This window comes from Mesocricetus auratus, unplaced genomic scaffold (assembly GCF_017639785.1).
Source record: "Mesocricetus auratus isolate SY011 unplaced genomic scaffold, BCM_Maur_2.0 Super-Scaffold_2245, whole genome shotgun sequence".
Classification (NCBI taxonomy): Eukaryota; Metazoa; Chordata; class Mammalia; order Rodentia; family Cricetidae; genus Mesocricetus; species Mesocricetus auratus.
The window spans coordinates 35092531-35108554 of record NW_024429180.1 but is presented as its reverse complement, the minus strand read 5'-3'; the positions used below and the strand labels follow the sequence as shown (position 1 = coordinate 35108554).

Here is a 16024-nt window from a genome sequence, read left to right as displayed (position 1 = left end):
TAGACAGGAAAAATGTATTCAACCCTTAGAATTCCATAACAGAAAGAAATATTACCATGGTATACAGAAATACAATAATGAACCAAAATATTTTCAGTGAAACACAACAGAAAAGCCATAGCCATTATTTCTTAGAAAAGAAGCATCCTAATGAAGTAGATTTTTGAAAATTGTCAGTCGGGTAAGCTCATTAGTTGCAATGAAAGTTCCCCCTGCTGATCTAGGAGTACCTAATGACCAGGATTTGTTATGGTTCCAAAACAAAGGTACTTTTTAATTCATGTGATAGCTCACTCAGGATGTTTCAAAAGTAGAAACTTTAAATGATGATATGTAAGAACACTCAATTCTCCAAAGCAAACACAGACTTAGTTCATCTAAAACATTACATCTACTCCTTTAATATTTCCTTCATTAATTGGATCATATAATGAAAAGGAAATTATGGTTAACAATCATCTACACTATTAAAAACCATTACTCCAAATATGAAACTTGCTGCTCCCAATGAAACATATTAGCCGTATCTGCTGACCCTTGCACACACATGCCATTCTTGTAACAGATGGAAACCAAATACCCAAGGCCCCTGAATGCCCCATGGAACATCAAAAAGGAAAATAAACAGAAGAAGCAAATTACTAACTTATAACTCTGCAAATCTCCATGCAAACTAAATAGTTTTTTAAAAGAACAGAATGTCAGAATATTTAAATAGAATTATAATTAAATGGGTCAAAATAGTTGAATATTCAAGAACTTAATTTGGACCCCACCCCCCCCAAAAAACTAAGAATGCTAAGAAGTTTTAAAAGTAAAAATGAATCAGGTGTCGTTCACATCTGTAGTCCTAGCATCCTAGAAGCTAGGGTATTGGTTAAAGAGGAGAGGCTGGTTCAACTTACCTTCTCCTCTAAGAAGCACTGCACAAGAATTATGAAGAAAGGAAGTACATACAATCTTGTAGGCTCTGCACTATGGATGCAGAGATAAGGGAATTAATTGGCTGAGAACATGCTAGGCATAAAAACCAGTGAATAAAGACATTTTCAAATATTTAAGGTGCTGGTGACTGGTAAGCAATTTCAACTCATCGTCTACAAGTATTAGCACTGGTTCCTGTCTACACAATCTTATTTACAACCCATCAGCATTTCAAGGGTTTCGGTGCCACTTCTATATACCACTATGTTACTTCCAAATTCAATGATCAACAAGGACTCTGAATTTCAAGTTTACCTTTCATGACATTTGCCCAAACACTGGTAAATTGAAAAATTCCCACCTTAGGAACATCATTTTCTTTGATTTAATGGTTTAGTACTTTTCAGACTGCCAAGACTTTCTCAACATTTCTCTTTCAGTCATTTATAAGCCTCTGGCTCATATCACAATGTCCCCAAAATAATGTGAGCCCTTGTCTGTTCTCAAATTACATTCTCTCTCTCTCTCTCTCTCTCTCTCTCTCTCTCTCTCTCTCTCTCTCTCTCTCTCTCTCTCTCTTTTCTTATGTCAACGCCAAAGGCCATTTAAAGTAGCATAGGAGAAACATAAATAATTTAATATCATTACAACTGAATAGTAAAAGGCATAATGTTGCAATCAGAAATACAGACTGTAGATAAAAGGCCATTTAAAATACACACTTCAAAGTAACTTATACATCGTATCCAATCATGTTTCTCTTTGCAAATGAAATCCTAAAATTGCTATTTGACAGTAAAAGAAAAGGTTAAGGCACAAGGAATAAATGTGTTTAAGAAATAATATTCCATTTAATGCAAAAATTATCCTTCTTCAGGCTTATAGATTCCAATAGGAAGAAAGAAATTAAGGAGCTCTCTCCTCTCTCTCTCTCTCTCTCTCTCTCTCTCTCTCTCTCTCTCTCTCTCTCACACACACACACACACACACACACAAATGATGTGACACTGCTATCACTAATGGTTAACACAAAAAGAATACAGCTATCACACCATTGTGAATCAGTTGTCTTGTAAAACATTCATAAATTGGTCATTGAGAGGCAAGAAGTTTCTTGGATTGAAAAACATACATGCTGAATATGAGTGAAAATTGTAAAATAAAGCGTCAGCAACAGGTTCTATCTGATTTCTTGAAAACTGTGTTTAAGATGACTGCAGGTTCCAAAACCAAGTTAGCAATTGATGTATAAGGAACGACTAATTAAAACTGGTGGCCTAGTAATACAACAAAAGAATACTCAATTCCTTTACACAGATTTGAAACTTGGACAAAAGGAAGACATTCACTTTGGTACACAATAGTGCTTGGGAATTCCATTTGGTTCTTCCAAATGAGATGTGATTAGGAAGCATTGCCAGAGCAAAGTGCAGGAAACCAAGCAGGAGAGGATGGGTTTAGTAGGCACCCATGATGTTTACAATACAATGCACTTATAACATCTAAGTGTCTAACAAAATTAATTCATATTTCTAATCATTACCACTCATAAATAGCCTATAATTTCTTTTCAAATCACCATATTTCATATGAAAACACTTTAACAAACAAGATAATATGTGCAAACAAAAGGCACTATTTCCTGTCTCTTAGACTGAAGACCACAGAAAAGACATACATAGTTCTTAATAAAACCACAAACCTCTACTAGCTTTGTCTAAATGTGCAAAATCGTCGACAAAGTGCAGGATGTCCGGGTACTTTTCCTCACATATGTCCACCAGGAAATGAAGCAGTGTTGTTTTCTGATCTGCCGATTTTATGTCCTTTAGCTAAGTGAATGAGAGGGGGAAAAAACAAAGCATTTTAATAATTTAATAATTCATGCAACACACTACTCTAGATCAGCAGTTGATTGGAAAACTTGTTTAGGTTCTAAATATTCTGACTACTTTCCAAAGTACCTTTTACCTAATTATGGTTTAAAACTATTAACATTTGTAATAAAGTAGAAATAACTAAAAAGCAATCATCTGTGTGGGGGGGGAAATAAAATACCTAGGAAAAAAGAAAAAACTGTATAACTATATAACAATTGAATCTAAACAACCTGGGTGGTTCATATGTTCATGGTTTGGCATGCATTGACAGACTTTCTACTACATACTGCAGGAGTTTAAGGTAGATACAATGACAAAATAGTTTTTCATGAAACTGTTTCATTGTTTTAAACAGACAAATAGCTTATTTGCCTTGGTGTGACAGACACTATAGTAATAACAGTCACAAAGAATATCTAGGAGGCTTTGATGGATGAGAGGAACCATTGAAAACTGTAGCTAGGTAGGCTGAGGGAGGGGCATGAGACAATCCCCAAGCACAGGCAGACAGAACAGCATTTCTGCAGCACTTCCAAGGGATGAACTTGCCTGTCCCACAAAGGTTGGCTTGCTGGATGCTTGGTTTTCAAGTTGTGATGCAAGGGGGGTGGGGAGGTGGGGGAGTGGAAGGGGGGGGGGTTGGAATCGGTACACAGTGTGGCCTTCTGGGAATACATCAAGGCTTTCTTCTGTGATCCCCTGGTACTTGTCACAACACGGTGTGATGACAATCCTGAGCTCATCTAGGTTGTTTCACAAGGTAAAGCCCATGTGCACACCCATGCCTACAACTGTCATGATACAATCTAGCATATAGAAGACTTTCAAGAACTGAGACCAGGCAGGAAGAGGCCCTAGATCCTCCTAATTGTGAATTAAAAATCTTTTAATAAAGCTGTATCAGATGATATAGCAACTCAAATCTCATAAATACAAAGAAAATTTTGAGTGTGTTGAGTAACAGCAAATTAGAATGGATATATGTTGGGGATTGTGAATAGGGTCAATGGAAAGATACAAATCTGAAAATCACAGATAAGTGAAAAATATGCCACATAATGGAAGTAACCTGTCCTTAAGCAATGGACGTTATTAAACTAGATGAGAGATGCTCACATAAACACCTAATCCACGGTATAGAGTGAATACAAGAGTAGAGTGAAGGAAATAACAGAACCATGGAGGCTAACTTTAAGGGAAGTGGCAATAATCCAGGTGGGAAAGAAGAGTCGTGAACTAAGGTTAGATCTGGGTATGGAGGTACTGGACAGGGTGGGCCTGGAAATTGAGATAACACTACTCATGGAGACAGGATGGAAGTAGACAGAGAAGAAAACTTTCAGGTTTGGTCAAAAAGAACTAGAAGATTTTAAGTAATACGAAATGGTGATGTCTTGAAATGGTATACATTTACACAAGTGATATGCAAATACCAATGTCTAGAAATGATGTACATTTACATATGGAGTGCCTCTGAATCTATTGTGTGTGTTTTTTTTTCATGAATACCTTTTGCTCTTTCATCCTGTTTGCACTTAGGAAAATATTGAAACAATAGTTATACTGTATTTTTATGTTCTCATGTTCTGTGTATAATACACACACATTCTTAAACAATGAAATAAATGAGTCGTTTCCCTCACTAAAAACTAACTTTGAATTTTTCAGGGATGATACTATCACTATGGAGCGGGCTTGTCAGATCTTGTAAGAACACACTTGCTTCTAGAATTAATGAGTTCACAAGTAGGTATACAGAATGAGGGAAAAGCAGAGAACATGGAAAGTAATAAAAGGCAAAGGCTAGAGTTGACAAGGGCTTGGCCAATCCATGCCTGAAGGGAGCAAGGCATGCAATCAGGAATCAGAAGTGGTTACACTAATACATGACAGATGAATGGGAGCTAGCCCTGATTTTGTATGGTGATGGGGCCTCTGAACTTTTGGCGTGAAGAATGGTATGAATACCAGATTAAAAGAAGCTCTCACATCAGTCCCTACCAACAAGTTTTCATTCAGAATAGATACACACGTAAAGACATCAGGGCCCATTGTTATTGACTCTGTTCCATCTGGACTTAAGGTCAAAGTTCAAACCTATTCTTGCTCCTCAACATTAAACCACAGAGCCTGGCGTTGGTGGCGCATGCATTTAATACCAGCATTCAGGAGGCAGAGGCAGGAGGATCTCTGTGAGTTCGAGACCAGCCTGGTCTACAAAGTGAGTTCCAGGACAGCCTCCAAAGCCACAGAGAAACCCTGTCTCTAAAAAAAAAAATAAAAAAAGATTAAACCAAAGAATGTTTGGCTTAAGATGTAGCTACTGTATATCTTAAACTTCAAGAACAAATTCCAGGATGTTTAAGATGTAGTTACCAGATGTTGTGGATATTGGGGAGGTAATTACGTTTGTTTGTTCCTTGTATCATGACAAGGAAGACTTTTGCCCTCTCCATTTAGCTTATGGTACAAAAGAGCCATGAGTAATAAACTTGGGGTGCCTGTAGTATTCACTGAGTGCCCTCCTGACTCCATCTTCTGCCTCTTGTCTTTTTTCCCCCTAAATCCTCACTTCCCTTACAGGAACATAGGAACACGTAGGGTAGACTAGACATAAAGAGAATAATCAACAAACTAAACCACTCCTCTCATGTTAGAATGGACTACAAAGCTGGATACTGAACTCTAAAGATGCAGGGTAATACTGCTTCTTTTTCAATAACTTCCCACTTTAGAACAGGAATGTGGGCATGTCTGTTTCTTGTGTTTTCTTTTTCCACTATGGTTTGATTTGTTTGCTTGCCTATTTGTTTTCTAAAGACAAAAAGGGCAGTGAGTTGGCTAGGTAGGGAGAGGATAGGATCTAATAGGAGTTGTGGGGAGGGGAACTATTGTTTAAAAATTATACTCAATATAAGTAAATAATAAAAAACAAAAATATCCAGTATGAGTCACTACTGGACAGTGGAAGATACAGGATTGGTTTCACCACAGGAAAGAGAAAATGTTGAAGTACTGGAAAAGCTACATTCAACATCTGAAAGCCTGACCTTCACATGGCTACACATATGAAAAGCTCAAATGCTATAATGACCTATTGTGGGTCAAAGAATGGCTCTTGGGCTGAGAATGTAATTTAAGGTTAGAATCCTTGCTTAATATATTTACAGTCCTGAGTTCTATCCTCAGCACTCTAATACACACACACCCCACATCACCAGAAAATTAAGAATATACCTGACACTTTCCCAAAACTGACATCCCACCCATTATTTAACACCTTGTTGATAATGCACAGAGACTTCATAACATCTGGAAGAGTGCTTCCAGAGTACTTTGTAAAGACTCAATTATAATACAAATTGCTACTGACATATATGAGTGACCTCCTAAAGAGAGGCATGCCCTTATTAAGTTAGGTGCCCAGGGCAAGTTACTAGACCTTAGTTTGCACACAGGTAACATTAAAAAATGGAACCAAATATAAAACGGGAACTTTAAATTCACTCTCCAGTTCACACTCAATAAACATACAGAAGAATGGATTGAAAGCATACCTAGAAAAACAACAAAATCGAAACAAATCAAGTAGAATAAAATAAAGAGACCCACATATATCCTCAATTTAAAAGTCATTTCTGCATGCATGGAACAGCTGTAAATTTTCCAGTAATTTCACTTTTTAGACATATCCCCAAACAGTTATCTGATCTGTAACTTCCCTTATAACTCCATTCCATTGACACTATCAATTTGAGAAGTGAAAGCTAGCTCAAACACAGAAAACGTTCACTTATACATGCACTGTATAAAAATCATTATTCAGTTAAAAAACATTCTCATACCCAAGTTCCCTAACTATTACTTAGTTTAGGTCAGTGACTACTTGGGCATATTCTGCCTTCAGTGGATTCTGAGCTACCCAGTATGACAATTCCCTGTCCTTTCATACTGCACACCTTTTATGAGAAATTATTGACATCCTGTATGGAATGCTGATTAAGACAAACATAACCGACCTCTATAATTCACACACACTTAACACAGTTTTTCAGAATTTCTTATGATATAATCATCCAAAAACTAGTAGGAAAAATATATTAAGAAATCTATGATAAAACCATAATCCACTGGATCAATCCCAATGTTTATTGATGAGTGGTAAGAATAAAGATTTTTGGTTCTATGATATAATACAGTCTGTAGCAACTTAAAGCCAAATAAATCCAAAATATTAAGGTACAACATTGGCTATTTGGGGACAATATGAAGTCAACACATTGAGGGAAGGTGACGCTTGTATAGCTCATTGTATAAATATAAAAATGAACAGATTAGCAAACTACATATTGGTGGCAATCTATTAATAAACAGTGGATCCACTGAATATTAAGGAGGAATCCAATCTAAACCTCTATGTATGCTAAGCTGCTGCTTAAAAATGTTGAGGCATACAACAAAACAATTACTCAAAACTTCCAAGCAGTAAATGAAAGGCCGAGCTAGGAAGCTTCAGTTGACTAGCCATGGCTGTCATGGTGTCCTTTCTGTCTAAATGACTGTTCTCTCATGAAGAGAGAGAGAGAGAGAGAGAGAGAGAGAGAGAGAGAGAGAGAGAGAGAGAGAGAGAGAGAGAGAGAGAGAGAGAGAGAGAGAGAGAGAGAGAGAGAGAGAGAGAGAGAGAGAGAGAGAGAGAGAGAGAGAGAGAGAGAGAGAGAGAGAGAGAGAGAGAGAGAGAGAGAGAGAGAGAGAGAGAGAGAGAGAGAGAGAGAGAGAGAGAGAGAGAGAGAGAGAGAGAGAGAGAGAGAGAGAGAGAGAGAGAGAGAGAGAGAGAGAGAGAGAGAGAGAGAGATGAGTTTAAGTTTTTGACAAACATTAAAAACAAAAGGTACTTTCTGTTTTTAGTAACCACTTTGTAATCAGTGATTGAGGTAGAAGTAAAATCGAGAGACGGTGCTAATTTTGTTGAAATGAAAACTAACTTAAGCACACTTTATAATGGTAGCTCTTAGAATGAAAATGAAATTTCATTCAGGATATGGTTCATATTAAAAATGGTTTATTTAAATCTTAACAGACATATCTTGACAGGATTCCCTTTTGTATGACTGTCAAGAGACTTATCTGACAGATAGTAATCATCATTGTTAAACAGAATTCCTGATTCAGGGATTGTTGTTTTAATGTACATTTAATGCGGCATAAATGTCAAATAAACAAAGAGATGGATGGAGTTTCTCTAACCACTCTGTTCATTCTAGACAAAATAACATTAAAAACAGACCCTGTAATAAATCATGGCCTGCTTGTCAATCTGCAGTAGAACTCCTTTGCAGTGCCAATGCAAGATTCTGGAACATTTTAAAGGTATTAGGCACAAATTTGGATGACATTTAAAGAATATTCTATTGTTTTAGTGACAAGGAAAAAAAAAACTAAAACCAAGTATGGTATTATAGATCTTTAGAATCCACATAGCTATAGTCCCTTGCTCACTATATAAAATTCATATATTAAGAATACTATACCAAAAACTCCTTTGGTCATAATGTTGCTAATATGTAAGTGTGCACCAAAAGTGCAGTGTGTCTGTATAGTTTATGGATCTTGCTGAATGCCTGAAAACAACACATGTCCAAACCTTAGAATGGCTCAATGAGCACATGCTATAGAAGACTGAAATAATAAATCTGAGAACAATAGCATGAATTAGTGTTTGTTAACTACACTGAGCGATCTACAAGCCAAATAATGTACCAATGTATCAGTCCTGAAAAGCAAGGATCCACCTTTCTCTGAGAAAGGAGTCAACATTATAACCATTATTTATAGGAAAAAACAAAACAAGGATCAGAGAGACAAGTGCCTTAGGCAAATCATACCTTCTACTCGAGAGCATGACTAGAATGTACGCCTGGACGAGTCTCAAGTCAGTATAAAATACGAAGATTCTAAGAAATGCTTAAAAATGCAGTGGATGAAAAAATCATAAAACAACAAAATAACATTAAATGCTACTGAAGGTTTCAATGTCCTTGACAACCCCCCCCAATTTTAGCTCCCAATGCTCTAGAAATAGATACCCTTCCCTAGGTCATTTCTAGCTGCAAGAGCATGGTCCTATTTCACTTTATCAACTTTAAAAAAAGTCACCTCACATACCATTTCAAAAAAAGCCTAATGCTTATGTATTTGTAATAGATAATCTGTCAATATAATTCAGAGTCAATGAGGGAAGGAAAAAGATCAATAAACTGTAAGTAGACTTACACTCTCAGGCATATATCCAAAAGATGCAAATTTATACAACAAGGATGTCTATTCCACTATGTTCATAGCAGCAAAACCTGGAAGCAACCTAGTTGACCCTCAACTGAAAAGTGGATAGAGAAAATGTGGTACATATACACAATGGAGTACTACTCAGCGGAAAAAAAAATGGAATCTTAAAATTTGCAGGCAAATGGTTGGCACTAGAAGAAACCATCCTAAGTGAGGTAACCCAGTCACAAAAAGACAAATGTGGTATGTGCTCACTCATATATGGATTTAAAACACGGATCAGGGGAGTGCCAGTCTGCAATTCCACTGACAGAGAGTCTGGGAAATAGGAAAGAACCTAAGAGAGATATGCATGGTACCCCAGAGAAGAGGAATGAGGCAAGATCTTCTGAACAGATTGGGAGCATGGCAGGGGGGTGGGGTAAGAGTGAGAGCTGGAAAAAAGAGAGAGGGAGAAGAAGAGGAGAGAGTAGGTCATGGGGAACAAGAAGGTTGACTTGGGGAAGAATAGGGAGAGAACAGGATGAGAAAAACCATAATAGAGGGAGTCATTATAGGTTGAAGAGAGATCTGGCACCAGTGAGACCTCTAGCAATCTACAAGGATGGCACCAACTGGCAAACTAAGCAATAGTGGAGAGACTACCATAAATGCCCCTCCCTGATAATCAACTTGACAATTACCTTATATGCCATCCTAGAACGTTCATCTAGTGACTGATGGAGGCAGAGGCAGACACCCACAGCTAAACACTGAACTGAACCCCTGGAGCCCAGCGACAGAGAGGAGTGATGAGCAAATGGGTAATGAATGGGCTGGTGAAACCAGCAGAAACAGCTGACCTGAACAAAGGGGAGCTCTTGAACCCCAGACTGAATGCTGGGAGGCCAGCATGGAACTGCTACAGACCCCTTGAATGTGAGAGTCAATGGAGAGCCCTGGGAAACTTATGGGGCCCTGGGTAGTAGATTAGTATTTATCCCTGGCATACAAATGGACTTTGTGTGTCCATAAAACAAAGAGGGATCCTCTCTCAGCCTGGACTCTTGGGAGAGGGCCTGGGCCCTGCCCTGAACAAAATGACAGACTCTGGATATCCCCTATGTGTCAGGGAGTGAGGATAGGATGGGAGGCTGGGGAGGGGATGGTGGGAGGGGTGCGGGAGGAGGGGAGGGGGAGGGATCTGGGGTTGACATGTGAAGCAGGCTCTTTGCTAAAAAAAATGTAATAAAAAATAATGAAGAAAAAAAAAGCTCTGAAACCACTGACCTTTCTACTGTTCACATTATTTTATCTTTTACAGAATTCAACACAAAGGCGCATATAGCATGAAGACTTCTCAGACCGATTTCTTTCATTTGTTAATGCTTATCTTCACTTAAAAAATAACTTACATTGAGCACTGCACAACATTCCATACATAGTGCAGGTATACCAGCTAGTTAACCCACTCATGTACTCAAGGACATCTTGCTTCTTGTCATGTTTAGAGAATTACATTCAACACTTCTGCAAGCTATTTGTTTTTTGTTTATTTGCTTGTTTATTTATTTAAATTAGAAGCAAGCTTGTTTCACATGTCAATCCCAGCTCCCTCTCCCTCCCCCTTGCCCCCACCCAGCGCCCCCCAACCCTCATCCAATCCCCACTCCATTCTGCAGGGAGGGTGAGGCCCTTCATGTGGGATCTCAAAAGTCTTATCAACCAGGGCAGGGCCTAAGCCCTCCCCCCATGTTTCCAGGCTGAGAGAGCATCCCTTCATGTGGAATGGGCTCTCAAAGTACTGACCTAGTACCCAAGGCCCCAAAGCTTTCTGAGGTCTCGTCACTGACAGCCATGTTCAAGGGGTCTGGATCAGTCTGGGGTCCATGAGCTTTCCCTTGTTCAAGGCAGCTGTTTCTGTGGGTTTCACCTGCCCCTCATGACCATAGGCTTTTGCAGTGAGATATCCACCCTGCATGTGGATGGCTATCTTACTCCAATTCCCCTTTCAGTCTAAAGAAAAGATCACCACAGGCTTTGATGTAGACATGCTTTCAATTCATCTAGGTAAATAATAATGACTGTAATTACTGGCTTATTTCTAAAAATTTATTATACAGTATATATAGTTGGGCAGTGATGGTGTACACACATTTAATCCCAGTGTTCTGTGAAGAAGAGGCATATGTAGACTGATCTTTAAATTCAAGGTCAGCCTGGTCTATACAGGGAGTTCCAGTATAGCCAGGGCTACAAAGAGAAAATCTGTATAGAAAAAAGAAAGAAAAAGAAAGGAGGAAATAAAGGAAACTATATATATTATATGAATATATTACAGAGTATATACTACATAAAATTAAAATATGAATATAAAATATAAATAAAAATATACATAAAAATAAAAATATAAATATAAAGCTCTCTCAGCTGGTTGGTTTTCCAAAATGGTCATACAATTTTTCACTTCCACTAGCCATTAAACGAATACATAGTGGTATCTTATTTGACAGTTCATAGTGATTTGGTATATGGTACCAGAAAACCCATACCTCTATTTTCTTCAGGTCCCATGTGATTTTGAGAACTAAACTAGCATAAATGAAAGCACTAGGAAAATACGTCAATGTCACATGGCATAAGCCCTCATAAAGAAAGATGCAAGAATCGTGTACAGTCAATTATTTTATTTATATACTGTGCATGGTTGTTTTGTATGGACTAAAACAGTCTTTCCTGGAAGTAGATGGGGGGTGAGTTTCACTGAAGAAATGTAGGAGACTTAGGAGTGAGAGGGAAGAGAGAGAAGGAGAGGGAATATGGAAGAAGAGACAGAGGGACATTAAGGGGTTGCAAAGGAGAGCCACAGAGGGGAGAAGGGAAGGAGCAAGGATGGCCCATCTAGACCCTTCTACAACATTGCCTGCCTGTGGTGCAGAGAATTGCAGGAATGTGGCTCTCACCCTGGTAGTGCTGTGGTGGGGGAGTTTATTGGTTGCCTCAATAATCCCCATGAAGTCACCACTCCCCAAACCAGACTTGCATAGAAGTGTTTCTTTGGTTTGTTGTTAGTGCCCTATTTGAAGTGAAAAGACATTTATTTACATGGGCCTAGGAAATGCCAGGCAACAAATGTGTTAGACAGAACAGAGGAGAGGTTTTAAACACTGGCTGATAAAAGAGGGCTATGGAGAACTGTTCCTACTTCTCACTTTTGAGCAAGATGGCCCAGCACTTTTTGGTTACAAGTAGGTCAATGCTCATGTGAGAAACTCCTGATTTTTAAGAAACAGGACAGAGGTGTAAGTTGGCCTTACATAACTGGGTTTTTTTAATGTCTTTGACTGCAATATAAATTTATCAGAATGTCATTTTAACCCCTTCAGTACTATTTCCATGGCTTATATGCTCTCTCTATATTCTCGTTTGCACTATTAATATTTTTTGATTGTATTTTAGTTGTTCTCATTAAGGTTTAAAATTGTTCACTCCCACCCCCTCAAAACATTCTCATGTGTTCTCTGGTTTACATTTTAATTATATTAGATTTTATCACAATTTTTTAATGAAGTTTACTTTTTCATAATTTTCTGTTCTAACATGCTTTTTTAAATTTTATGCTGAAAACTTTCTTGCTCAGTCCAAAGTCAGAGATATGTGATATTAATCTCTATGAAATGCATCATTTTCTGTTATATTAGAAATTTTGAATGAGATTTATAAGAGATTTGAATAAGGTTTGTATTTTTTTTAACTAGCCCAGAGATGTTTAGATATTCCAGTAGGTTTCTTAGGAGAGCATTTTCCACATTATTTTATCACTGCTTCTTTGTCATAGAACAGTTGTTATTTGCGTGTGTTTCTGGGCTATTATGTACAACTTTTTTTTATTAATCATAGTATTTTGATTATTGCAGTACAATATACTGAGACTTGAAGGCAGACTTCCAGTGTAGACACTCTTCACCAGTTCCGTGTTCGCTATTCAAGGTCTTTTCCTGCTGCATATAAACTATATGGACATTTTGTCAATATCCATCATTTGCTAAGACTATCACTAGGGCACTATGCAAGGCTGAAAACAACCCTTCAATGCTGTTTTCATTGTGCTCAGCAAATATTTATGAATTATATTTTCAGTTAAGAAAGCAGGCCAATTTAACTAATTTTATTATTACATCTCAATGTTTATATCAGAGTTCCAAGCCATCATTGTATACATTTCATCATCATATTCTTCATGTTCCTTAAGAACAAAAACTTATAAGGTCATTATCACGTGGACAATAATGAATCCCCGTCCCACCCCATGCTTGAACAATAAAGAATCCTTGGTATATAATGAATGAAAAGTAAGCAAAAAGCTTCTTAGAGTTATCAAGAATGGGGAATCTTCTGAGTTTTCACTTATAAAACATAAAGATGAGGCTGAATTGAACCAGGAATAGCAAAAGAAATTAATCTTGGTTCCAGTTCTGATGTCCATCTGTTTGTCTATGTGTCTTTGGGAACAGTTTTGAAGATAATGCAAGGGGACAGATATCTGAGGGAAGCTTGCCTTGAAAGCAGAGTTATCAGTAACTAGACTGTGCCTAAGCAAAGAAACTCTTTCATATTTTATCAGAAGCATATTCTTAATTTACAACACATTCTAACAACTGATAAAACACAGATGAGGAAGGGTAATAGCAAATCCAATTAAAAATTCTTTTATTTGGAGTGGAGGCAATAGATTAAGGTGCTAATAAATGAGACAGGGGGGTCTGCATCCTAAATACTCTCCCACTGCCTTATAAATCAGGATTCCTGGGATTTAATTGGCTGTATATAAAATAAGAATGGCATTTGTTCTTTGGAACTCTTTGGCCCATAAAAGCTTTAACTTTCAAAGAGTGCCAAAATGTACTGGTTCGACTCTGCCAATTTGATGAAAAATTAAAAAAATCTTTCTAAAACACTGAATGCAGATGGAACAATGGATTTGTTTGGCAGAGATCGTTCTTAAAAATAACATCACAGGAAATAAAAAAGTGATACATGAAAGTCAAAATTCCCACACATAAATCTGCAATCCAAACCACTATAACTACAACAGATATGCAAAATACAAACTGTCTGTGATAGGCCAAGACACTCATAACTCTTCATGTGGTGAATGAACTTCTACCTGTACAGAGGCAGGCTTTGCATAATGACTAAGGACATATGCCTTCCATTTCTTTTAGTTGTAGTATGTGGTTGGAATTCACAATCTCTTCAAAAACTGTCATTTCAGAAGAGTTCTCAGATTGGCATGAATGAAAAGCAGAAGTTTCAGGGAATATTTTCACCACTTTGCCTTAAGTTGTTTCATTTTGTTTTTGTTTTGCTCTTGGTTCATTTTCATTACCTCATGTTTGTTTGTTAGATATTTACTTCCAGACCATCAGTCAGAGATTTTCTGTTTTGGATTACATAAGCATCACAGAAGAGGCGGAATGACTCCCAGTGTGAGCTAAGTGTTACAGTCACCTGGAGCTCATTTTGAAGTGCCACAGAAAAACATTTCGAATTAAGAGAAATGATGAAGAGGATCAGGCATCAATGGTTTTTAAAGAGTACTCCATGTTGCAAATCAATAAATATGACTTAAGTAGGAGATGTTCACTGTTTCCAAAGGCTACTCACTACAGTTGGGTTAGACATTAAAGAAAATGGAAATTCGATGTTTTCAATTTGAACCCTTCCCTTCACAGATTTGGTGAAGTTACTTTACTTTAGGAAAGCCTGTCTAAGAAAAGAAATATCCAGAAGGTCACGCAGAAAATTCTGTACTGGAAAAAAGAAACTCAGACATAAATCTGCTTTGCTTGCCCTTCAACTACTTTCTTCTTATTCCCAAGCCTACAGAACATGATTATGCATGGTTTGGTAATTTTAACATGGCAATGAACTTTCTAATGTTCTGCCACAGACAATAGAAAATTTCCTACAAAGTGAAATCAATAGGTATATCTTTTAAAAGAAAACAACAACAACAACAAAAACACTGTCTTTTATCACCTCAATATAGGAAGTCAAATAATATAGAACAAAAAGCTACAGCATCCTATAATATTGATTAGGATTTGTTATTCAGAAATCACACATCTCATTAGATATTAGTAAACACTATTAAACACATGGCAGCACCACTGTGTACAGATCTGAACCATCTGTTCCTTACATTTACAAGTGAAATTATCTCATATTTTAATGTGATGTTGAACTTTGATAATCAGGTCAATCCACTCATTAGTTAGAATGTTGATTTTAGTTGGAAATAAAACATTTTGGCCATGCTAGTGAGTTCTCTTAAAGAAACATTCTCATAGCTAAACAGATTAAAGTTTTACAGGTAAGTACGCTGGACAAACATCTATCTATATGATGCGTTTCTAAGGAAATGGAATTACATTTTATCATGAGCAGGATGTGTGTGTGTGTGTGTGTGTGTGTGTGTGTGTGTAACATGTGTGTGAGTTTACAAAATGCCTATTATCAGCTTTTAGTGAAAGGACAAAGTATTACTGTTTTCAGAGAATTTCATGAATGACAAATAGTTCTTCATTTACAACCTACAGTTTATCCTTTTGAAAAATCAAGACAAAGTTCTCACAATACCTAAGCTGGGAACAACTTTGCTGTCACTGAAAAATACATCTGAAAGGCTTTCTTACAGGGTGTCCTATCAATGTAGGAGGCCCAGAATATATATATATATACATATATATACATATATATATATATGTGGTAGTGAGGAGAAAGAGATGGGCCTCAAGGAAGGATACACATGAAGCTAGTTCATGCTTTGTATAAGAGCAATACTCAACACGTCTTCCCTTTACAAAGAAATGGGTGTAAGAAATTTTTTATGTTATTTAGGGGCAAATCTTTTTAGCTCAATAAAATATTTCTATACTCTGACTATCAGAAAAACA

At 37.2% G+C, this 16024-nt stretch overlaps 1 protein-coding gene across 3 annotated transcripts in view; it reads right to left on the bottom strand.

The window, feature by feature from the left end:
• Positions 1 to 16024, bottom strand: part of Diaph3 (diaphanous related formin 3) — a 433102-nt gene that overhangs the window by 177833 nt on the left and 239245 nt on the right. For all 3 annotated transcript variants that reach the window (XM_040754912.1, XM_040754964.1, XM_040755016.1), the window contains one exon: positions 2627 to 2756. In XM_040754912.1, coding sequence (XP_040610846.1) covers positions 2627 to 2756 — 130 coding nt within the window. The remainder of the gene's footprint in view (positions 1 to 2626; positions 2757 to 16024) is intronic.